The 24,768-nt window shown below is 35.2% G+C and overlaps 1 protein-coding gene across 1 annotated transcript; it reads left to right on the forward strand.

The window, feature by feature from the left end:
• The first annotated feature begins 19,482 nt into the window (after positions 1-19,482).
• Positions 19,483-22,959, forward strand: NRIP1 (nuclear receptor interacting protein 1). The gene has a single exon (XM_007934901.2). The coding sequence runs from the start codon at positions 19,483-19,485 to the stop codon at positions 22,957-22,959; it is 3,477 nt and encodes a 1,158-aa protein (XP_007933092.1).
• Positions 22,960-24,768: the final 1,809 nt, after the last annotated feature.

Consider the following 24,768-nt stretch of genomic DNA (forward strand, 5'->3'; position numbering starts at 1 on the left):
TTTACAGCAAGTCAGCACTTTCACCCAGGTAACATGTAAAGAAGTTTATTCATTGATAAATTATTCCTTTAAAAAGACATTAATAGTATATAAATAATAGTGTATAGTTTATAAAGAATTTCATTTGAAAAAAAAATATATCAGTAGATTTTATGAGTGAAGTCTGATGTGCAAATTACTGTCTACTAGTAATTTTGATCTATCCACTGTCTACTTCTGTCTTTGGGTAGAGGAAGTTTTGTAGTGGTGTTGAGTTCAAGATTCTTTTTCATTTTTCCTTTTTATTTTGTTTGGTTATTAAGAAACTAACAACCTTTCTAAGATGGTACAATTCTGTCATTTTCATTCAAACATATTTAATTCATCAAAAATAATTTTATAAAATTAAAAACTGATAATTGAGAACATTTACATGTATATGTATCATAAGTAATGTGAAAATTATACAGAGCTACAATGGGTGGTACTTATTTAACAAAGAAAACTTTTATTAATTTGCCCTAACATTATGCATTCTTAAAAATGATTTCTTGTTGGGAATGCTTCAGTAAGAACATTCATCACATAACTCTTATTTTCATAAATGCAATTGAAGATAAATTCAGTATCCTGTTTGAAAACTGGAGGGAAAAAATCATAGTTTTTGTTAGCTAAATTGCATTTGATAATATATTCCATTAACAATCACTTTTCTTACGTTGTTGATTCAGATAATTTTGAAATTGTCATGGAATATATTACAAAACCTTACTTTTCAAGCCAGTCATGTGTTTGGGAAGAAGTGGCCCCAGATATTAAGGAACATACAATGAACAATTTGAAAATTGTCACAAGGCAAAACTAAGGATGACAAATATATAAATACATACACAAACATACATAGTTATATACATGCACATACATAAGCACATGATTCTGAGACAGAAACAGACATACACACTGGTTTCTTCTCTTATTCTGTTATTCAATACAACAATTTAGCAAAACATGCTTTATAACAGAAAGTTTCTGAAGATCTTTTCTTCAAAGATGGGGAATATTTTTAAAACAGAGTGTGCTCTGTAAGTAAATGCACAGTGTCTAGTAAGTGTGCTAAAAACCCCAGGAGCTTTGATCAAATGCCAGCTGTTACATCAGTCCTGTTGGTAATCTTTCTTGCTGATCTGTGACCTTGACCTTGTGCTTTTGTCTGTATGTCAAATCTATTTTAGGAATGGAGAAACCATAGTTGAGTTTAATAGGATTTATACTCCAATTTCAAAAGATGTCCCTATCTATATACTATAAACACTCAATATCAGGAGACAAAAGCTCCAGTTTTCATTATATTTCTAATTCTGATAGAGATTGGAAAATACTATATTTTTGAGACTGATAGAAAGCAGAACTATAGGAAAAGGTTAGGAGAAGCTATACTCTCTAGGTTTAAAATCTAAACCCTACTTTTACACTTGTGGTAGTTCCATAATCCACTTATTAAAGATTATTTCATGTTCTTTCAGAGACTTGGTTAAGAACAGAAGACAGTGAACAAACACTAATGTGAATGACATAAATTAGTACTCTTTATCATGTAATAATTCTCTTCCTGGATTTTTTAATTTGTAGTTAGAATTAATTTTATTTCACACTATTTTACATTCTGCATTAAAGACAGCTCAGCCCAGCATCCAAGAAGGTCATGCATATTTGAAATAGAAATTGACAGTTCTTTCTCTAGGTTTTTTTTTTTATTTTACAGGCCCTTTAACTTAGAGTCTCTGTGTTTTCCATATTAAAACTTTTTAAAGATAAATATAGAGGTGCAGAGTAAAATGCATAGTGGATTCATTGAATCTGATTCATATATATAAGCTTCAGGAGGTTATTCAGAACAAAGAAGCCCTTCTTTACTTTGCTACATTAATTATGATGGAGTATTTCTTTTGGTCACCAGGACAATGATTTCACCTCTCTCTCATGTTTATCTATGTCATCAGGTATCCTAAATTGTTGCCATTCTCTTGCATTTTATTCAGTGTGTAGCCATTATGAGATAAGCAAAAGCTTCAGTTTGAATGTAAGTGCATGTTTAGTTTTTAAATAAGTATCTCTTTGAAGTTTTGTGTGCCACTGAAGAAAAAGTGGATGATTAAGTTTTAGGGGATTGAGTAGGTGGATTCCATGACAATTTTTAAATAATTTCCTTCCCCTAGAATTTGTTAGAAAGGCTATAAAATATATTGGTCAGGACTATTTCCACATCTTTAGGACAGCATATCATGTTTCTATTTTAAATAATTGTCATTTTTATCAACTACAGGTTTGACAAATTACTTGGAATCAAATAAAATTTTATATTTGAAAGGGTCCTTATATATATGTCCTTGTGTTGAACACTTGAGTTAGTCAAGCAGTAGTGTCTCCTAGTGAGTCTCTTTTAATGGGATATATGATTGATGCTGTTTTACTCCTATGGAAGCAGCTGACAGCAAGTTAAAGCTGATAGACTTGGAGTGAGGAGCATATTTGGCCTTGGGCAAAAATACGTAAGTCCCTCAGGTTGAGATGAAGAGAAATCTGGGCTGCTGTTTTACTAAACAGAGTATCAGTGACTTCTGTGTTACCTCTCTCTGAAGAGCATTTATATCTAAAATGAGAACCCATGGGAGAGGGCAAGAAGCTCTTAAGGTCTGTTTTCAAATGTTGAGGTTCTCACTTGAGCAAAAGAACAGTTAATTAGGTAAGCTAATTTTCTTGACACCCATCAAATTGTACCATCACATATCTGTCTTTGGATAAAGATAATACTGCAAAGAAAGCTACTGATTTGGAATTCAAATTATATCAAAGTGCATATACTAATTGTTGATGTATTTTTTTCCTCAAGAAATGGGAATCATATCCTAATAAGTAAGATATCAGGTTTATTCCTTTACTGTTCCTTTATTCTTTCCTGTTGTGAAATGGTAACAATTCAATGATTATTGTAATTCTTTTCCTTAATTTTTTTTAAATAGCCTTCACTTTTTTTTTTTTTTTTTAAAAGCTTCAGAAACTTTATCTGAAATACATCTTTACCTTTCTTGTTCTCTGAAATTACTTGTTGGGTTTTGTGTATACTAATTTTTTATTGGCACTCAATTGGGAAAGCTTATTTCATCCATTTGGAAAAATACTTGGTGTTATATCCTCTGTATAAATTTGTTCTTGAGTTTTCTGTTTACTCTTCAACTTTTTAAACTTCTTAAAAATGTATAGTTTTTAAGGAGCTTTTGCAAAATCTAAGGCGTTTGACTGCTAAGCAGAAGGAAAATGGGGCAATCTACTTCTGTAAAGATATACCTCCTTGGAAACTGAAAGGGGCGGGAGAGGGGGTCGCTATGAGTTTGAAATAAATTCGATAACAATTTGTTTTGTTTTGTTAATGTTACACATTAGAGAATCCCAAGAGCCAGTATCTGGATTATTTTTCTGTATTTGTATTGTTTACATGATAGGTTCAGGAATCCTAATTCTTCTAACTCTTAATGAAACATCTTAATGTTTTTCTTAAACTTTTATATAGACAGAACCCTTAAAATAATGAAGTGTAGGTACTGTTGTTCAATAGGAGTATTCCTGAGTGGCCAGAAGTAGACTCTCAGTTACTTCTGCATTGAAGAATCAAAACTAAGAAGCCAAATGCTCATAAAAATTGCGTTGCTAAAACTCTTTCAGATTCATTGCTCAAACAAGTATTATTTGGTCATACAGAAGAAATTGGAGGACATTGGAAGTCATGAGGTATTCATTAGACCCAATTTAAATAGCGTACAAAGTGACTTCATTGATGTCTAATCATTTAAATGTGTTTTTAATGGAAAATTTGATTACAAGTAAGATACAGGATACTTAAAAACACCCAGAGAAAGACCTTTCTCATTATCTACTCTCAAATAAATGTAGTCCCACATATAATAATCCTGTAAGATGCATCCTTCATTTATTTAAGAAAAATCCTATCACTTTGGGCTATACTATTTTAAGGTGTGTAAAAATTCAGAAAGTTTCCTTTTACTTATTAGTAAATTGTTTCCACATAGAAAGTGCAAAATAGAGTCAATGGAAATAGTTTAACTACTTAAAAGAATCACTATAAACATCCTTTGTGTTCAGACCCGCCAGCCACTCCTCAGAAGGACGGTTGGCCAATCTACTTCCATAGTGATACGGCACCTGGGAAACCCAAGGAGGGGTTGCTATGAGTCAGACAGCACTTGACGGCAGTGTGTTGTGTGTAATAGCTAATTATTTAGAACTATCTTTAATGATTAAAATCCTAAACAAATTCTAATTAACTTCTACTTAATTTCATACTTTGAAGCTACATAGAGAAAAGAAAATGCAGCTGTTTTAAAAATATACTCTGTAGTTCAAACATTTATAATATTTCATTAAACTAGTCTGTTAAAACCTCGATCTCTCCCAAAATCTGTGTATACATATGGCCAAGATTGCATGGTATTCGTTTATGGTTTAGGTTTAATTTTTTTACTTTTAATAATTCTGCTTTATCATAACAATGATTTTTTTTTTCACTGCATGCTAATGGACCAGTAAAACCTCAGTTTTGTATAATTTAAAAGATTGTTAGGCTAATAAAGAATTTTAGATCAATAAAGTAAGACTCAATTTATAATGGTAACAGTGTAAAAACAATATTACGTGAATTTCATTATATTGTCAAAAAGTCATCAATTCTCAATATACTCTTGGGGTTATTTTTACCCAGTTTTAGTTTTTGAGGTATTTGTTTCTTTAGCATCTGTAACTAGTAGAAAGGATTTTATTACATGACTTTTATTCTTAAAATTTTAGTGAGTTGGGCTTTTACTCAAAACATATATTGCTGTTACTGTATGAGTCCATCGGAACCTTTTATAAATCAAAGATACATTATGGAATTTTAGTGACCTTATTTTACCTATATCTTGAAAATTTTTGCCATTTTATTATCTTAGGAATTAATTCATGATTTATTCCCAACTGTGCTGAAAAAATGTAAAAGTAATAAAAGAAAGAAAAAGGAAATGGAAATGCGTAGAACGATGCAGTAATGAAATAAGTCATCACCGCTATCTCATCTTCATCTTTCATATTGCATAACCCATTTAGTACTGCATTGTCTTTCAAAAATGTATAAAAAGTCTAGAGGTGATGTCTCTGCAATCTTTCTTTTTCTGTATTATCTTTTATTCAGCACAGTTGAGAATTCAGAATTTTGCACATTCTACCCATAAGTTTTCATAGTCTCTTTCTTCAGAGAGAAGAAAGCTGATATGGAAAAGTGTTTCTGTTAGATAAATCAGAATATGAATACAAAGGAACTTGTGATAGGAGCACTCCAAACATGAATGATGATGATGAAATTGACAGTATCCTAAAAGGATTTTCTCAAACTCTAGACTCAGTGAGTGAACAATATAGTTTAGCAATGTAATAGAGTAGAAAGATAGACTATTTTCATCCAGACCAATAGAAAAGACTTCATAACTCAGTATTTTGTGACAAGAATCAAGACTGCCCTGTTTTGCTAAAAGGATTGGTAACAGCATTCTTTCATCTTTGATGATGCTGGTGCACCTACATTTATTTGGAACAATTCATAAGTAGAAACATACTGAGAGTAGGTGTGTAACACAGAAAATTAATGAGGTAGAAATAATAATTTAAAAAAAAGTTGAATTGGTCATTGTAATTGGTGGTTTTTAATCTAAAAATGAAAATATTACAATTATGAAACAAAGATTTCTTTTCTCTAGTCAACAAAATTAGGAGCTGTAAAAGTTTTCCAAAGTTTCACATTTTGGTGCAACCACTGTGGAAAATGGTATGGCACATCCTTAAAAAGCTTGGAAATAAAATACCGTATGATCCAGCAGTCCCACAGCTAGGTGTATATCCTAGAGAAATAAGAGCCGTGACACAAACAGATATAATTACACCCATGTTCATTGCAGCACTATTCACAATAGCAAAAAGATGGAAACAACCAAAATGCCTATCAGTGGAGTAATGGATCAACACACTATGTTACGTATGTACAATAGAATATTGTGCAACTAAACAGTGATAAATCTACAAAACATTTTATAGCATAGATGAATTTTTGTTTCTCCTATGACTTCTTCGGAGAGTAGAAAATTTTGTGTTTCTCTTTTTTAACTCATTAGGAAAAAACAACAGCCATATTTTCTTTCTTATAATGGTCTAACATTATTTACATAACTAAAAAAAAAATAGTATCACATTTTGGCAATACATGAACAAAATGAAGCCCCCAAAGTGGTGATAAGCTAGAACTTATTAGACATATACTTTAAATATGGAATTGATATTTGTAAGATATTTCTAGGTTCATGCATGACAGTTGATGGGCTGTTAGTACCTTGCCCATTTCAGATACATAGTCCTTCAAAACCAGGAAAGTATGAAATAAAGAATTGGCTTTACTCTGTTTAAATTCTTATTAAAAATTTTCATTAAGTTGTTTTTCATCATTACTTCATTCTTATTTTATACATTATTCATAAGTTGACTTAAATATTAATAAAATGTATGTTAGACCGAGATGATAAATAGTGCTGATTTTTTTCTTGGTATACTGAGGGTTAAGATGGACTTATTAAAATTACAGAGAGCTAATTTTGATTTCAGATGGTAATCATAAAATTAAAATTTAATCACTTCTTGTTATACTAAATGGTATACTAAACTTTTGTTTAAAATTAGTCTGTTCTCAAAAGCACGATTTAGTCATTTTATTATTGGGCAGGTTTTATTTTTCTCTTTCACATATGTGTATTTTTAGTGTACATTAAAGGAATTTATTTTGCTTGTCATAGCTACTGACCTCATGTTGATTGACAGGCTATTGATATATTCTCTCTTAATTTCTACACTAAATTTTTTCTTCTAATACCTCATGAGAGTTCCAAACTCTGTGAGTCCTTCATTTGTTCATAGGAAATTTTTCTATTTATTTCCTGTGCTCTCAGTCCTTTCACTCTCTTTGATCCCTCTTCCCCTTAATAAACCAAGTTCTGGAATAATTCTGTACCTTTTACACAGAAATAGTTTAATAAGAATATACAAAACAAGTAACATCCCTTCCTTATTGTGTTTATGAAGAGAGGATCTGGAATGTCTTTAAATAGACCGATATAGAAGTTCTAATAAAATCAGTATTGAAGAAAAATGACAAGCCAGTGGATTGCAGTATTTTATAAACTATTGCAGTGTTAAAATATTTTGTTAGCAAATCCCTAAAGAAACTAAATTTGTAAATGTGTGATTTGAAGTGACCTTTTCTTTTTTCCTAAAGTTCTAAGTTAGATTTTGTACTATCGACATATGAAAGCAAGTCTTGGAAAGGTGATTGTATGTCATTGTAAATGATCCTACTCCACCCTTTGATGTTGTTGTTTAGAGGAATGGAATTGTAAGGTTTAGGTGAATTTATCCAGGCTTGCAGTAGTTACAGAAATCATACTTGCTGACACATTTCATTTTCCAATGGAAAGGTGGTTGGTGTTGCCATTGAGCCTCACGTCAAGCTGCCTCTTGGTAACAACAGGGTTGCTTTGACTTACAGATAAATCTTATTAAAAATTAGATTTCTATGAGAAGCTTATTCCCCCCCCCCCAATTGCTTCATGTAATTGGTACTGTTTATAGGATTTTCTTTCAAAGAAATTAAAAATAACCACCTTTCCTTAAAAGTAATTTTGTTGGAAGGAATTACTACTGATTTTTCCTTCAAATCTATTCTAAATTGGTTTCTTGCCCAGTTTATAAGAGGGTTATGTGATAAGCTTAGTGTGTAAATAATTATGTGTATTATGGTGTGGTGGTTATGTTTGTGTGTCAGCTTGGCTGGGCCTGGTTGAGTGGCTAGGCAGCTGGATGTAGTATTCCCCATGATGAGACTGGTAATCAACTCCATGGTGGAATCTACTGTGAGCAGCTGAATAAGCTGCCTTTGGGTATGTGGTCTGCTTCTTGTGTATAAGAAACAGCTTTGGGAATGGTCTCTAGCTTATGGCACGCTTGAACCCTGCATATAGCTGTGTCGTTGTTCAGCAGCCTGCAATTGTCTGCCAACCTTGGGACTTTCAGTGGACTTAAATTTAATGGCCTGCCATGTGGTTTGGTAACATCGGGACTGTGCCTTTTTACTTGTCAACCTTGGGTTTGTCAGCCTCAGCAGCCAGCAGCTGTCTGAGTGAAGAAGAGCCTCTGGCTCCAGTGGGCCAGGAGCAGGAGGCAGGTTGAAGGGCTTTCACCCAGCCCCTAGAGCCTGGCACTTTGAACGTGGACTTCAAGCCTCCAAATTGTAAGAATAAACTCCTGTTTGTTAAGGCCATCCCATTTGTGGTATGTTCTTGTCAGAGAGGCACTAGGTAACCGGAACATATGGTAACCACCTTTTCTATACTAAAAGTTGGTACATGTGCCCCAACACATTTTCTTTTTAATTTTTTTATAATTCTTTTAAAAAAAACTCGTAAAACTTTTTTGTGCATCACATTTAATCATTTGATTTATTGAACTTACTGATAAAATGAAGTCACATGAAAAGAACGAGCATGGGTGGGTAGAGAATATTTTAAATTAGAATCATCCTATAAACAAAGGTTCACCTACCTTATTCTTCTGTATGTTGCCTATTACACTATTTCCCTTTTCTAAATAAACATGATTCAGCACTCCTGAGACAGATCTCTAAGCAGATTGGGAGTTTGGTAAGAGTCTGTTGTATTAAATTAAATGAAGTTAATGTAATGAAATTTGTGATTTCAGTCATTTTAGTTTTTCATCTATCCATTGTTTCAGTGGATGAATGTGTTTGTGTGCGTGTGCGTATGTGTGTGTGTTTGGATATCAAAGACAATTTTAGTCTTTGATCCTAGTAGCAGTTTGTTTATTTAATCACTATTTATTATTTTAACATTCAGTTAGTAAGTATGTTGCACTGTGCAAATTATAATTAGCACAGGCCTCAAACCCAAGTAACTTAATGAAGTTATTTGAAAATATCATTTCATGTTCTTGAAGTTAAAAATTGAATTCTGATTTCTTATTTCATAGTAGAAAATTATTCATCTTAATCTCTATCATCTACTTTCTCTGTTAAGATGGAAAACTTATAAAGAAATGGTAAAGTTTAACATTTCAAAGACACTATGGCAATTCCTTTTAAAATAAACTTCCAGATCTGCTTTGTAAATTTAGATATGTATAAATTCAGTCTCTTTAGAGCAATGAATAATACATTGTAACTTTCTGTTAATAGTAAAAAGTGAAGTGGAAATAACATGAATAATATGCACCAAAGATGCTCTGATAACCTTTTTTTTTCTTCTTTTTTCTATGAAGTGTGTTTTTTGTTGTGATTGTTGTTTGTTACACATTTATTTAAGACCACCTCCAAATCAGCTATCAAATTGTCTTATGTGATTTTAACTGAGTTTCTTTCGTCCACCAAAAGGTTGATAATGGTCTTCAGGAAAGTATAGTGAGTTTGCATGACCTTTGAAATGATTGAGAAACTTAACATTTGAGAATTAATTATATATTAAAAATTTAAAAAAATAATTGTAAAACCATGCTTAATCAGCTTCAACATGTTGTCACGTGTAAAATGCATCATGATTTTATGCACCATAAGGAAGAAAAACAATTATCCAATTAAGCTAAATCTTATCAATTGTAAGACATGTACCAATGGGAAAATGTAGTGTGTTTTAGTCAGGATACCTTCCCTACTTCGTGAAAAACAAATTAGGGTCCTGGGGTAAATAAAGGAAAATGAATATTGGGTGGCACTTGTCAGGTCTGCCATAATCATCATCATTTTATGATTATCATTACTTGTTTATTAAAATATTCATCTCACTTAGGTATATGCTGGCAAAGTTTGTTGTTAACTGCCATCAAGTTAACCCGCTACTCATGAGGACCCTATATATGAGAGAGTGAAATGCTCCTGATCCTGCACCGTCCTCATGATTGTTGCAGTTCACACTGTTGGGATCTGTAGGGTTTTCATTGGCTGATTTTCAGAAGGAGAACACAAGCCTTTCCTCCTTGTCTATTTTAGTCTGAAGGCTCCATTGAATCCTGTTTAGCCTCATAGCAATACCGGGCCTCCACTGACAAATGTGTGGTGGCTGCGCATGCGGTATATTGGCTAGGAATTGAACCCAGGGCTCCCACGTGGAAATTGAGAATCCTACCACTGAATCACTGCTATCTCATGTGGCAAAGCTTGAAGACTTTTTAAAAATTGTGACTTTGGTATCTCAAAAAGAGTCAGCCTGTTTCTTAGCCTGTTCCTGTATACTTGGAAGTTACTTATTTTTACCGGTGCTGCCTCTTTTTTAAAGCTTTGTTTGTTAAGCTGTAGTTTTTTATATTTTTAATCAATTAATTTAATGTAGCTGTTTAATGTAATGAGATAATTCTTTCCTACATTTTGACTTCTAGGTAAACATTTTCATCTAAAAGACTACAGGTTAAACTTTAAATTAAAATTAACTTTTTAAAAATCCGTGGGAATTAAGGTGTATTTGATAGAACTGAGGAGGTCTAATAACTTGAACAGCATTATGTCACACTTTAAGTTGTCACTGCATGAAATTCATTCTCTTCTTGGGGTACAGTGACAAAAACATACCTAATAAGCTTCCAAAATCATAATAAGTTCCTTTTCAGTTGTATATATGTTGGTCATGGGAAATTATTTGATATCTTCTTAAATAGTAAATAGCAGTGAAACATTTTGTAAATTCTGGCCAAAGAAAAGTATTTCTCATTGTACTTCTTTACATTCATAGACTTCTGTGGGAGCTCTGGTAGCGTAGTGCCTAACGCACTTGACTGCTAATCAGAAGGCTGACGGTTCAAACCCACCAGCCACTCCTCAGAAGGAAGGTTGGGCAATCTACTTCCATAGTGATATCGCCTTGGAAACCCAAGGAGGGGTCGCTATGAGTTGGATCCTACTCAGTGGCACATAACAACAGCAACAAAGTCGTCTATATTTGCAAGGAATGAACTTAACATAAAAGTACATGGCAACAAGTCATGTAAGCATGATGGAGTGTGTGTTTAAAACAAAAAGAAAAAATTGCATTTTTGATGAAAGTTTACACAGCAAGTTAGATTTCTGTCTGACAGTTTCCATACAGATTGTTCAGTGACATTAGTTACATTTATCACAATGTTTCAATATTCTCTTTGTGTTCAGTTTTTCCCTTTCCAGTATTGTAGTTTCCCTACCTTCTTATCTTCTCGTCTTTGTTCTTGAATAATTGTTGATCTTTTGATCTCATACTGATGGTTCATTTAAGTAGAGCACTGATATTACGGATTGTTGTTGTGTTGTTGTTGTTGTTATGTGCCATGGAGTCGTCTCTGACTCATAGGGACCCATCCTTGGATTTCCAAGGCAATATCACTATGGAAGTAGATTGCCCAGTCTTCCTTCTGAGGAGTGGCTGGTGGGTTTAAACAGCCAACCTTCTGGTTAGCAGTCAAGTGCTTTAGGTACTGCGCCACCAGAGGTCCCGATATTATGGGTAATCTTTTATTTTGTGTGCAACTCTGCAATTTCACTAAAAGGTGATCTTACTGGGGATAGGCCCAGTTCTGTGTTTAAAGAGTGTCTCAGGGTGATAGTCCTGGGGTGTCCTGTGCTATCTAGTGTTCCAGTGTGTCTGTCGTTGGAATGAAGAAGAAGAGTTTGATTTCTGCTCTCTACTTTTCTCCCATTTTATCTGGGACCAGCTATTGTGATCCCTGTCTGAATGATCTATGGTGGTAGCCATGTACCATCTAGTTCTTCCGATTTCAGGGTAGATGAGGTTTTGGCTCGTGTTGACTTGTTTCTTCTCTGTGCTTTTGGTTACCTTCTTACTGTTTTGGTCACCTTCTTAGCTGTTTTGGTCCTGGTGAGTAGAGACGTGTAGCTGTGTCTTAGGTGGCAATCTTTTAAGATTCCAGATGCTACTCACTTCAGTAGGATGCAAATCATGATTTTTTTTTTTTAACTGTATTATGGCGGCTGACTGAGTTGTCTCATGAGACTATGGTCCTGAGCTTTCAAACTGAGAAAACCAATGTTAGAAGGTGTTTGTTTATGTCTCAGGTGTATTTACTGTGTCTTCAATAAATATATTTGCCTGTACCCACATATTTATATTTGCATATACCTGTAGATACCTCTAAGAAGCTTTGGTGGCACTGTGGTTAAGGCATTGGGTTTCTAACCAAAAAGTCAGTGGTTCAGACGTGCCTCCTGCTCCACGGGAGAAAGAGGCAGTCTGCTTCCATAAAGATTTATAGCCTTGGAAACCCTCTGGGGGTCACTATGAGTCAGAATCAACTTGATAGCAGTGGATTTGGTTAGATTTTTTGGTTAGATTCTTTTTTATTTTCTCACATATGTACACATCTGTACCTGCCTGTATACCAGTTTGCCTCTACACATCTATATGTGCTCAAAACTAATTTTTACTTTGGTTGTACTGTGTTCATACATCCACATTTGGTGCCACTTTTCCCATCACCAAATTAACTAATCTCTATTCTATAAAGCATGCTTCCTCCCACTCCCCAACCCTGGTAAACACCAATGAACTTTGATCTCTCTATATTTATCCTTGTTTTGTAAAAAGAGGGATCATGCAAGATTTGTCCTTGTGTGTTTGACTTATTTTACTCAGCATCATGTCCTTCAGATCCATCCATGTGATAAAATTTTACACAGATACATCATTTTTCTTTATGTTTGCATGGTATTCCATTGTATGTTATGTACCACAATGTGCTTATCCATTCATTGGCTGATGGATACTTTGGTGGTTTCTGTTTGTTATGTGAGTAAAGCACCAGTGAACATAGATATGCATTTGTCTGTTCTTAATATTTTTAGATCTCTAGGGTATATATGTAGAAGTGGGATTGCTAAATCATAAGGTAGTTCTGTTTTCCAGTTTTTGGAGAAAGTGCCATACCATTTTCCATAGTGGTTGTAGTCCCACCAGCAATGGATAAGGTCCAGTCTCCCCAAATGTTCAACAACATTTGTTGTTATCTCTTTTTGTTTTTGTTTTTGCTTATAGTCATTGCCATTGTAGCTGGGGTAAGATATTAACCTTATTGCAGTTTTGATTTGCATCTCTTTAATGGCTAATGATGTGAACATCTTTTCATGTGTTGGTTGAGTGTTTGGATGTCCTCTTTGGTGAAGATTCTGTTTGTGTCCTTTATCCACTTTGTGATTAGATTGTCTTTTTTATTGTTGAGTTTCAGTTTTCTACACATTTTAGAGATTAGACACTTATCAAGTAAATAATTTCCAAAGATATTTCCCGGTGTATAGGTTGTCTAGGAGCTCTGGTAGCATAGTGCCTAAGGCACTGGACTGCTAACTAGAAGGCTGGCGGTTCAAATCCACCAGCCACTCCTTGGAAGGAAGGTTGGGCAACCTACTTCCATAGTGATACTGCCTCGGAAACCCAAGGAGGGGTCTCTATGAGTCGGGTCCAACTCGACGGCATATAATAACAACAACAACATAGGTTGTCTGTTTACTCTTTTAATAAAGACTTTCAATGAGAGTGAGTTTTTAATTTTTATGCCATCCTGTTTACCTATTTTGTCATCTTCTATTTGTTTGTTATCCTGTATTTACCAATGATTATGTCTCACAATTTTCCTCCTATGTTGTCTTCTAGGAATGTTATGGTTAGGGTTAACATTTAGATCTTTGATCCATTTTGAGTTAGTTTTTGTGTATGGTGTGAGTCATGAGTCCTATTTCATTTTCTTGCAGGTGAGCATCCAGTTTTGCCAGCACCATTTATTAGAGACTGTTTCTACTCCACTGAATGGACTTTGACCCCTTGTTGAAAATCAGTTGTCTGTAGATGACTTGGTTTAATTCTGAGTTCCAAATTCTTTTCCACTGGTCTGTGTTTCTGTTGCTGAACCAATATATTTTGATTATAGTGGCAGTATTGTTGTTGTTACTATGTGCCGTCAAGTCGGACCCGACTCACAGCAATCCCTCCTTGGGTTTCTGAGGCAGTATCACTATGGAAGTAGATTGCCAAACCTTCCTTCCAAGGAGTGGCTGGTGGGTTTGAATGTCCAGCCTTCTGGTTAGCAGTCAAATGCCTTAGGTACTGTGTTACCAGAGCTCCCACAGTGGCTGTATAGTATACTTTATAGAATATGAGACCTCCTACTTTGTTATTTTTCTTCAATATTATTTTGGCTATTCCGAGTTTCTTTCCTTTCTGTATGAAGTTGGTCATTACTTTTTTGATTTCAGTAAAGAATGTTGTGATTTGTATCAAGATTGAATTTTGTCTGTAGATCACTTTAGGTAGAATTTACATTTCACTTATTAAGCCTTCTAATCCATGAGCATGGAATACTTTCCATTTTTGTAGGTCTCGTTTAGTCTCTTGGAATTGTGTCTTACAATTTTCATTATATGTCGTATGTCCCTGGTTTCATTAGTTTATAGGTAATTTATCTATTTATTTATTATAAACTGTTGTTTTCTTGATTTCTTTTCTGGAATTGTCATTGTTAGAGTAGAGAAACCCAACTAACTGTTTTTTGTGTGTTGGTCTTATATCCTTATATACCCTTATATAGTCCGTTCAGTGGAACAGAAACAACCTCTTTAATAAATGGTACTGTTAAAACTGGATGCCTACCTGCAGGAAAATGAAACAGAACTCATACCTCACACCATAAACAAAAGCTAACTCAAAATGGATCAAAGACCTAAATGTTAAACCTAGCCATAACATTCCTGGAAGACAACATAGGAAGAAAATTGTGGGGCATAATCATTTGTAAGTACAGGATAATAAACATAGAAGAAGACAAAATATGCCCATTCTTCTATTACTTACAGAAGTTGTCTTGTGGAATCTTCAGAATCTTCGGTGTATAGAATTGTGTCATCTGAAAATAGAGGTAGTTTTACTTCTTTTCAATTTGGATACCTTTTATTGCTCTTTCTCATTTTATTGCTCCAGTGAGGATTTCTAGTACGATGTTAAAGAGTTGTGATAGTGGGCATCCTTATCTCATTCCCATTCTCAAGGGAAGGCTCTCACCCTTTCTCCATTGATTATAAATACTGGCTGCTGGTTTTACATATATGCCCTTAATTGTGTTGAGAAATTTCCCCTCTATCCCTTTTGCTAATAAGAGTTTTCATCAAGAAAGGGTATTAAATTTTAGAAAATTTTAAATCAATTGATGTGATCATATGGCTCTTTTCCGTAGATTTATTTATGTGGTGGATTACATTCATTGATTTTCTAATTTTGAACCACCCTTGTAATCCTGTACGAAACCCACTTGATCGTGGTATATGATTTTTTTGATATGTTGCTGAAGTGTGTTGGCTAGAATTTTATAGAAAATTTTGCTTCTGTATTCATAAGGGTATTGGTCTGAAATTTTCTTTTTGGGGGATGTCTTGCCTGGTTTAGGTATCAAAGTTATTCATAAAAAGAGTTCAGTAGTGTTCCTTCCTCTTCTGTGTTTTTCATTTCTTAATTGGGTTATTTGCCTCCTCTTCTTTTTTTTTCTTTCTCTCTTTCGCAGTCAACTTCTGGTTTTGTTGATTGATTTTATTGTTTTTCTATTTTCTGATTTATTTCTGCCCTGATCTTTATTATTTCTTTTTTTTCTGGTAGTTATTGGTTTCTTTTACTCTTTCTTCCTTTTCTGTTTATTCATGTTGTCAGTTTAAGTTAATGTGTTTAGATCATATTTTTTAATATAGGCATTTATCACTTTGAATTTCCCTCTGAAAATTTCCCACAGCTGCTTTTGCTGTGTCCTAAAGCTTTTTAAATGTATATTTTCACTTGATTCTAGGAATTTTTTAATTTCACTTTTGATTTCTTCTGTGACCCAATAACTTTTTAAAACAAAAAGCTAAACTCACTGCCATCAAGTCAAATCTGATTCATAACGACCCCCATTGGGTTTCTGAGGCTGTAAATCTTTACAGAAGTAGATTGCCCCATCTTCCTTCCATGAAGCAGCTGGTAGGTTTGAACCACTGACCTGCATTGCTGCCAGATGCCTTATCCACTATGACACTAGAGCTCCTTAGTAGCTTTTTAGTAGGGTATTATTTAGTTTCAATTTATATATTTTTTTTTCCTGTTCTTTTTCTTCTTGTTGATTTCTAGCTTTTATACCTTTAGGGTTGTATGATTTCAGTTGTGCCTAAGGCAATTGACTGCTAACCAGAAGGCTGGCGGTTCAAACCCACCAGCCACTCGGAAGGAAGGTTGGGCATTCTACTCCCGTAGTGATACCGCCTCGGAAACCCAAGGAGGGGTCACTGTGAGTTGGATCCGACTAGACGGTAGTGAGGTTGATTATTTTTTTATTTATGTTTTTAATTTGTTGAGACTTGTTTTGTGTCCTAGCGTATGACCTATTCTGGAAAATGATCCATGTGCCCTGTAGAAGAATGTGTATTGTTCTGATGTTGAGTAGAGTGTTCTCTGTATGTCCATTAGGTTCAATTAGTTTATGATTTCATTTAAGTTTTCAATGTTTTTACTAATCATCTTTTTAGATATTCTATCTGTAATTGTGAGCAGTGTGTTGAAATCTTTACTTTTATTGTGGCCTGTTTCTCTTTTCATGCTATTCAGAATTTGTTTCATGTATTTTGGTACCTTGCTGCTCTTATAGTTCTTATGTGCTGTCATGTTGTTAACAAGTCATTGTGACCCTGTGTACAACAGAACAAAATGCTGCCTTGTCTTTGTACCATCCTCACAATCCTTGCTATGCTTGAACCCATTGTTACTCCCACTGTGTCAATCCATCTTGTTAAGGGTCTTAAACTTTTTTGCTGACTCTCTATGAAGCATGTTATTATCCTTCTCCAGGGAATTTTCCCCTGACAACATGACCAAAGTAGGTGAGATGAAGTCTGGCCATGCTCACTTCCAAGGAGCATTCTAGCTGCACTTTACTCTTTCTTCTCGCAGTCCATGGTATTTTCCATATTCTTCACCAACACCATAATTCAAAAGCATCAACTCTTCTTTGGTCTTCCTTATCCATTGTCCACCTTTCACATGCATGTGAGAAAATTGAAAATACCATGGCTTGGGTTAAGTGCACCTTAGTTTTCAAAGTGACATCTTTGCTCCTTAACACTTTAAAGAGGTCCCTTATAGCAGATTTGCCGATTGTAACATGATGCCTGATTTCTGGACTGCTGCTTCCATGAGTGATGATTGTGGATCCAACTAAAATTCAATCTTTGACAACTTCGATATTTTCTCCATTTATCATGATGTTGCTTATCAGTCCAGTTGTGAGGATTTTTGTTTTCTTTATGTTGAGGTGTAATCCATACTGCAGACTGTAGTCTTTGATCTTCATTAGTAAGTGCTTCACATCATCTTCACTTTCAGCAAGCAAGGTTGTGTCATCTCCATAACATAAGTTGTTAATGATTCTGCCTCCAATTCTGATGCCTATTTCTACTTCATATAGTCCAGCTTCTCATATTATTTGCTCAGCATACAGATTGAATGAGTATGGTGAAAGGATACAACCCTGCCACACTCCCTTCCTGATTTTAAACTATGCACTATCCCCTTCCTTGATCTGTTAGAATGACAGCCTCTTGGTCTATGTATGGTTTCCTCATGAGTACAATTAAGTATTCTGGAATATCATTCTAAATAATGTTAACCATTATTTATTATGATCCACACAATCACATGCTTTTGCATTGTCAATAAAACATAGGAAAACATCTTTCTGGTATTCTTTGTTTTTATCCAAGATCCATCAGACATCAGGAATGATATCCCTCATTTCTTATTTAAGATGTCACCCAGCTGTGTCCCAAAATGTGTATAATGAGCGAGCACTCCCAATGTTAGTGGGTAGGTTCTCCCTACTTCTGTGCCATCGCCACTCTTCCTTTTTCCCTTTTAGGACTCACCCCTGCTCTCCAGCACCACATCTACTGTCCTGTCCAGAGTTCTGAGATCTGAGTCTGTGCTTGTTTTTATTCATTGTTCAGTGGGGTAATTGCTGGGGGAGTAAATGGAAGCCTTCACTCACTTTGCCATCTTGCTCTACCTCCCTAATGGGCATATAAAGAACCACCCTTTGCTGTCTTTAATAGAGCATTGCAAATTCAATGGGTGAATAAAATTAATTTACTGCTTATGAATGTGATTAAGACCTTAATATTACATTTTGCAGAGCCCAGACAACAGACTTAAACTTGTGCTTTTCTGTTTGTATTAAAACAGAAATTCTAAAAATTGCTTAGTTTTAATACTGCCATGTCTGATGTATGGGGAAAGTCAAAAGTTCTGTAGTATTCAACCCTGTCATCAGATGTATTAGACAAGAACATATCATGTGCATCTCCTTTCTTTTTTTCTCACATCTACTTTTATTTCTTCTTAATTGTCCAGTAATATAAGTAAATAAGGGGGCTAATTCTAACATCCATGTAGAGCTATAAAGGAGACTTAGCATTCACATAACTTTGTAGAAAGATGCTTATTGAAACTAAAGTAAATAAATAAATTAGAGGAATTTGAAAGACAGATGAGCGCTGATGGCACAGTGGCTAAAGCATTCAGTGGCTAACCAGTAGGTCTGCGTTTTGTACCCACCAGCTGTCTCATGGGAGAAAGATGAGGCAGTCTGCTTCTATAAAGATTTACAGCCTTGGAAATGCTACAGGGCTCTTCTACTCTACCTTATATGATTGCTATGAGTTGGAATTGATTTGATGGCAGTGGGTTTGGTTTTGGTTTAGAAGACAGTGTTATATAGAACATTAAATTATTTTCTCTTCTGTAATTGATTTGATTATTTTAAGAATACAGATTAACCGGTAGGATTTCTGGTAGTGATTTCTAATTTAATTAATTACTGAAGAAGTGCCTGTAGTGTGTGTGTGTATACATATATGTATATGTGTATGTGTACATATATATATATATATCAATGAAACTTGGAAATACTTTTGCTTATATGTATCATGGTATGATCCTATTGTGGCATCTCTTTAACTATTTTATTTTATTCTATTTTTAGAACACTGATATTTCCATTTAATGGAGAGCAAAAGATGAAGAAGGTAAAGCAGTATATTCACTAAGGATTGCATCTTCTTGCTGCTACGGACCGTTGTGTTAAGGAATTCTGCTTCTTCTTGCGTAGGATCTGATCAGCTCTTTGGTCAGTCTACATTGGCATTACCTGCCCTTTATCTTGTCATTGCCAAAAGAAATCCTGGCTAATTGCTATGGAGGGTGATAAACTGACACTTGCTTATTAGAGTTACATCTCATTCACCCACAGAAAACCATTCTTAAAAGTGAATAGAAACAAGCTCTTGTGAATACCCTTCTATTGAACATGACTCATGGAGAAGAGCTTGGCTCTGATGTGCACCAGGATTCTATTGTTTTAACTTACCTAGAAGGATTACTAATGCATCAGGCAGCCGGGGGTTCAAGTACTGCAGTCGAAAAGAAGTCTGCGGGGCATGATGAAGAAGATCAGAACTTTAACATTTCTGGCAACATACTTCCTACCTGTCAAAGTAATGGTCCAGTTCTCAATACACATACATACCAGGGATCTGGCATGCTGCATCTCAAAAAGGCCAGACTGTTGCAGTCTTCTGAGGACTGGAATGCAGCAAAGCGGAAGAGGTTGTCTGATTCCATCGTAAATTTAAACGTAAAGAAGGAAGCTTTGCTTGCTGGCATGGTTGACAGTGTACCTAAAGGCAAACAGGATAGCACATTACTGGCCTCTTTACTTCAGTCATTCAGCTCTAGGCTACAGACTGTCGCTCTGTCTCAACAAATTAGGCAGAGCCTTAAGGAGCAAGGGTATGCCCTCAATCATGATTCTTTAAAAGTGGAGAAAGATTTAAGGTGCTTCGGTGTTGCATCAAGTCACTTGAAAACTTTGTTGAAGAAAAGTAAAGCTAAAGAACAAAAGCCTGATACCAGTCTTCCTGATGTCACTAAAAACCTCATCAGAGATAGGTTTGTAGAGTCACCTCATCATGTTGGACAGAGTGGAACAAAGGTCATGAGTGAACCCTTGTCATGTGCTGCAAGATTGCAGGCTGTTGCAAGCATGGTGGAAAAGAGGGCTAGTCCTGCCACCTCACCTAAACCTAGTGTTGCTTGTAGCCAATTAGCATTACTCCTATCAAGTGAAGCCCATTTGCAGCAGTATTCTCGGGAGCATGCTCTAAAAACACAAAATGCCAATCAAGTGGCAAGTGAAAGACTTGCAGCTATGGCCAGATTACAGGAAAATGGCCAGAAAGAGGTTGGCAGTTTCCAGCTTTCAAAAGGAATGTCAGGCCATCTTAATGGTCAGGCAAGAACATCCTCAAGCAAACCAATTACTAGCAAAAGTAATTCAACATTTCAAAGTCCAACGGGTATTGTTCCTTCTTCCCCAAAAAATTCAGGCTATAAGAACTCACTGGAGAGAAACACTGTAAAACAAACTGCTAGTAATAGTTTGCTTTTACATCTTCTTAAGAGCCAGACCATACCTAAGCCAATGAATGGACATGATCACTGTGAGAGAGGAAGCATTTTTGAGGACGGTAGTACACCCACCACTATTGATGAATATTCCGACAACAATCCTAGTTTTACAGATGACAGTAGTGGTGATGAAAGTTCTTATTCTAACTGTGTTCCCATAGACTTGTCTTGCAAACATCGAATTGAAAAGCCGGAATCTGACCAACCTGTTTCTCTGGATAACTTAACTGAATCTTTACTAAACACTTGGGATCCAAAAGTTCCAGATGTAGATATCAAAGAAGATCAAGATACCTCAAAAAATTCTAAGCTTAATTCGCACCAGAAAGTAACACTTCTTCAATTACTGCTTGGCCATAAGAATGAAGAAAATGTGGAAAAAAATGCCAGCTCTCAGGGAGTACACAGTGATGTGACAAAGTTCAATTCACAAAGTTATACCAGGACTTCTGTAATAGAAAGTCCCAGTACAAATAGGACTACTACTCCAGTGAGCACTCCACCATTACTTACGTCAACCAAAGCAGAGTCCCCCATCAATCTTTCTCAGCAATCTCTAGTCATCAAATGGAATTCTCCATCCTATGCCTGCAATACTCAATCAGAAAAGCTAATGAATACTGCCTCTAACCACTTGTTAGACCTTACAAAAAACAAAGAATCACAAGCAGAGAAACGAGTCCAAAATGAAGGTGCACAAAACTCTGCAACTTTTAGTGCCAGTAAGCTGTTACAAAATTTAGCTCAGTGTGGGATACAGTCTTCTATGTTGGTAGAAGAGCAGAGACCCAGTAAACAGCTATTAACTATAAAAACAGATAAACCAGTAGGTATGATTGACAGATTAAATAGTCCTCTGCTCTCTAATAAAACAAATTCAGCAGAAGAAAATAAAGCATTCAGTAGTCAGCCAGCAGCTCCTGAATCAGGACTCTGTGGTTCTGAAATAGAAAATCTGCTTGAAAGACGTACTGTCCTCCAGCTGCTCCTGGGGAACCCCAACAAAGGTAAGAGTGAAAAGAAAGAGAAAATTCCTTTGAGAGATGAAAGTACTCAGGAACATACAGATAGAGCTTTAAGTGAACAAATATTGATGGTGAAAATAAAATCTGAGCCTTGTGATGACTTACATGGTCATGATACAGATGTGCACCTGAGCCACGATGTGAAGGGTGGCCCACTCTTAGGCACGGCTCCTACTATGCAGAGGAGCACAGCTGCCTTACCAGCCTCTGAGGATTTTAAATCGGAATCCGTTTCACCTCAGGATTTTTCTTTCTCAAAGAATGGTCTGTTAAGTCGATTGCTGAGACAAAATCAGGAAAGTTACCTGGCAGATGATCTGGACAACAGTCACAGAAACAGTGAACTGACACTTGTAGAATCAAAGAATCTTTGCATGGTCCCTAAGAAAAGGAAGGTTTATACTGAGCCTTTAGAAAATCCATTTAAGAAGATGAAAACTAATATTGTTGATGCTGCAAACAATCACAGTACTCCTGAGGTATTGTATGGGTCCTTGCTTAACCAGCAAGAGCTGAAATTTAGCAGAAATGACCTTGAATTTAAATACCCTGCAGGTCATGGCTCAGCCAGTGAAAGTGAACATAGGAGTTGGGCTAGAGAGAGCAAAAGTTTCAATGTGCTGAAGCAACTGCTTCTGTCAGAAAACTGTGTCAGAGATTTGTCTCAGCACAGGAGTAACTCTGTCGTTGACAATAAAAAGAAAGGACACAAAAGCAATGTGACAAGTAGCAATCCTGAATTCAACATTTTTCCTTTAAATGGACTGATGTATAGTTCCACTCAACCCAACAGCTGCATAGATAACAGGACATTTTCCTATCCAGGAATTGTTAAAACTCCCATGAGTCCTCCTTTTCCTGAGCATTTAGGCTGTGCAGGGTCAAGACCAGAATCTGGGTTTTTGAATGATTGTTCCTTGCCCAGTGACAAAGGACCCATGAAATGGGTTATCACAGATGTGGATAAGAATGAATATGAAAAAGACTCCCCAAGACTGACCAAAACTAACCCAATACTGTATTACATGCTCCAGAAAGGAGGTAGTTCTGTTACTAGTCGAGAAACACAGGACAAGGACATTTGGAGGGGACCTTCATGTGCGGAAAGTGTCTCACAAGTTACAATCAAAGAAGAGTTACTTCCAGCTCCAGATACTAAAAATTCTTTCTTTAATTTAAGAAGTCCTTACAATAGCCATATGGGAAATAATGCTTCTCGCCCACACAGTGCAAATGGAGAAGTTTATGGACTTCTGGGAAATGTGCTAACAATAAAAAAAGAATCAGAATAAAATGTACCTGCTATCCAGCTTTGGATCTTTTTAAACTGATTAGTATGAACTTGAGATCTGTATAAATAAGAGCATGATTTGAGAAAAGCATGGTATACTGAACCTTTTTTTTTTTAATTATTATTTTGAAACTTGGTTACTGGAGATGTTTAAATAGGCATACTACATTTTGCTTTACATTAGATGTCATGATGAAACTAATGAATTAGCAATTGGTTGTTTAACACTTCTGTATGCATCAGACAACAACTGTGAGTAGCCTATGAATGAAATTATTTTATAATCATAAATAATAGGCATAAATTAAAATTTAAATCTCCATCCATAGTGGATCACTGTATTTGCTGCCTTTCATGCCATTATTAGGGTATTTTATTTTGCTTTTTGGAAGTTTGTTCACATGTTTTTTAAAAAAGTCCCAACAAATACTCTGTAAGTGATAATTGTTAAACAAAAAACCTAGTGCTGATTTACTTTCATTATCCAATTCACCACTAAATTAGGGGGAAAAAATGCTTAACATTTTTCACTTTTGCTAAAAAAAAGTATTCTCTCTCTCAAAGGGAGTTTTGGGGTTCCTAATATCTCCACCCCAATCCAGTCCTTTTCGATGTATTTCTTTAAATCTTGTACTACTTAGTAAAAATTAATTACAATTGAGGAAGGTATGATAGATTCTTAAAGAAAAGGCAGATTTCCATTTTTGTATTTTAGCTACTTTACTAAATTAATACTCCTTTTACAGAATTAGGAAAGTTAAAATTTATCTTCAGGTGGTTTCTTGAATAGTTGAATATTTAAGAAATTGTTTTTATCAGAAGCAAAATGGCTTTTCTGTAGAGTTTTCACCATTTCTTATAAAAGTTAGTTTTCACCCCTCCTGTGGTACCTGTCTGTCAGTCTTATGACCAGGGTTTCTTAAAGCTGGACTCAGATCACCTGCATCTGGAGTGCTTGTTTTAAAATGTAGATTCCTAGGCAGCATCCCAGATGTACAGAATGAGAATCTCTACTAAGTGGACCTGGGAATCTTCCATCTTCATCTTACCATGCTAGTTGTTTCTTCTACAATCTGAAGTTTGAGAATCATTGCTTATGACTTTTCTCAGAACAAAGAATATGAGTGCACAAAAAAAAAAAAAAAAAGAAAATGCAATTTGATGCTTATATTTCCCCAGCACTGTCACACATCAGTTCAAAATTTGCAATATTCTAGTTCATGTGTTACTGTTAATGTCTTTGAAAGTCGGGTTCACAATACTTTTTATGACAAAAAAATGGGTGGATGGGGCAACTTTCATATCTGGTTCAACATCTCAGGAAAATCTCTGATTATTTATGTATTCTAATGAGTAACATCTTCTTAATTAGCCTTAGGTATAAAATAACAGGGCCACTTACCAAACTCAGGTGATTCTAGGATGGTTTAGAAACTTCTCCTGAATACATCCTTAACTTCTGTTAAAACCATTGTCCTAAAATCAGTGCTTATAAATATGAAAACATATAGTTTAAACCCAAGAAAGGCACTGCATTGAGAGTGACTAAACAAAAAAAGTACAAAGGGTACATATACACTATGGAATGGTACACAATCACTCCATTGAATCTATCATTTTTAAATCTTGATTGAAAATGAACATTGACATAGCTTATAAGAACTTAATATATTATTGAGCTACATGGGGTCTAGATCTTGAAACAAGTCCATGTGTTCAAGTTCAGTTTTTACAATCCACAATTTCATTCACCAAATACTGTTATTGTTTTTAATTGTGAACCAGGCTAGCAACTCATGTAGCAAAAATT

This window comes from Orycteropus afer, unplaced genomic scaffold, assembly GCF_000298275.1.
Source record: "Orycteropus afer afer isolate SDZICR_OR568_19922 unplaced genomic scaffold, OryAfe1.0 scaffold00022, whole genome shotgun sequence".
Lineage (NCBI taxonomy): Eukaryota > Metazoa > Chordata > Mammalia > Tubulidentata > Orycteropodidae > Orycteropus > Orycteropus afer.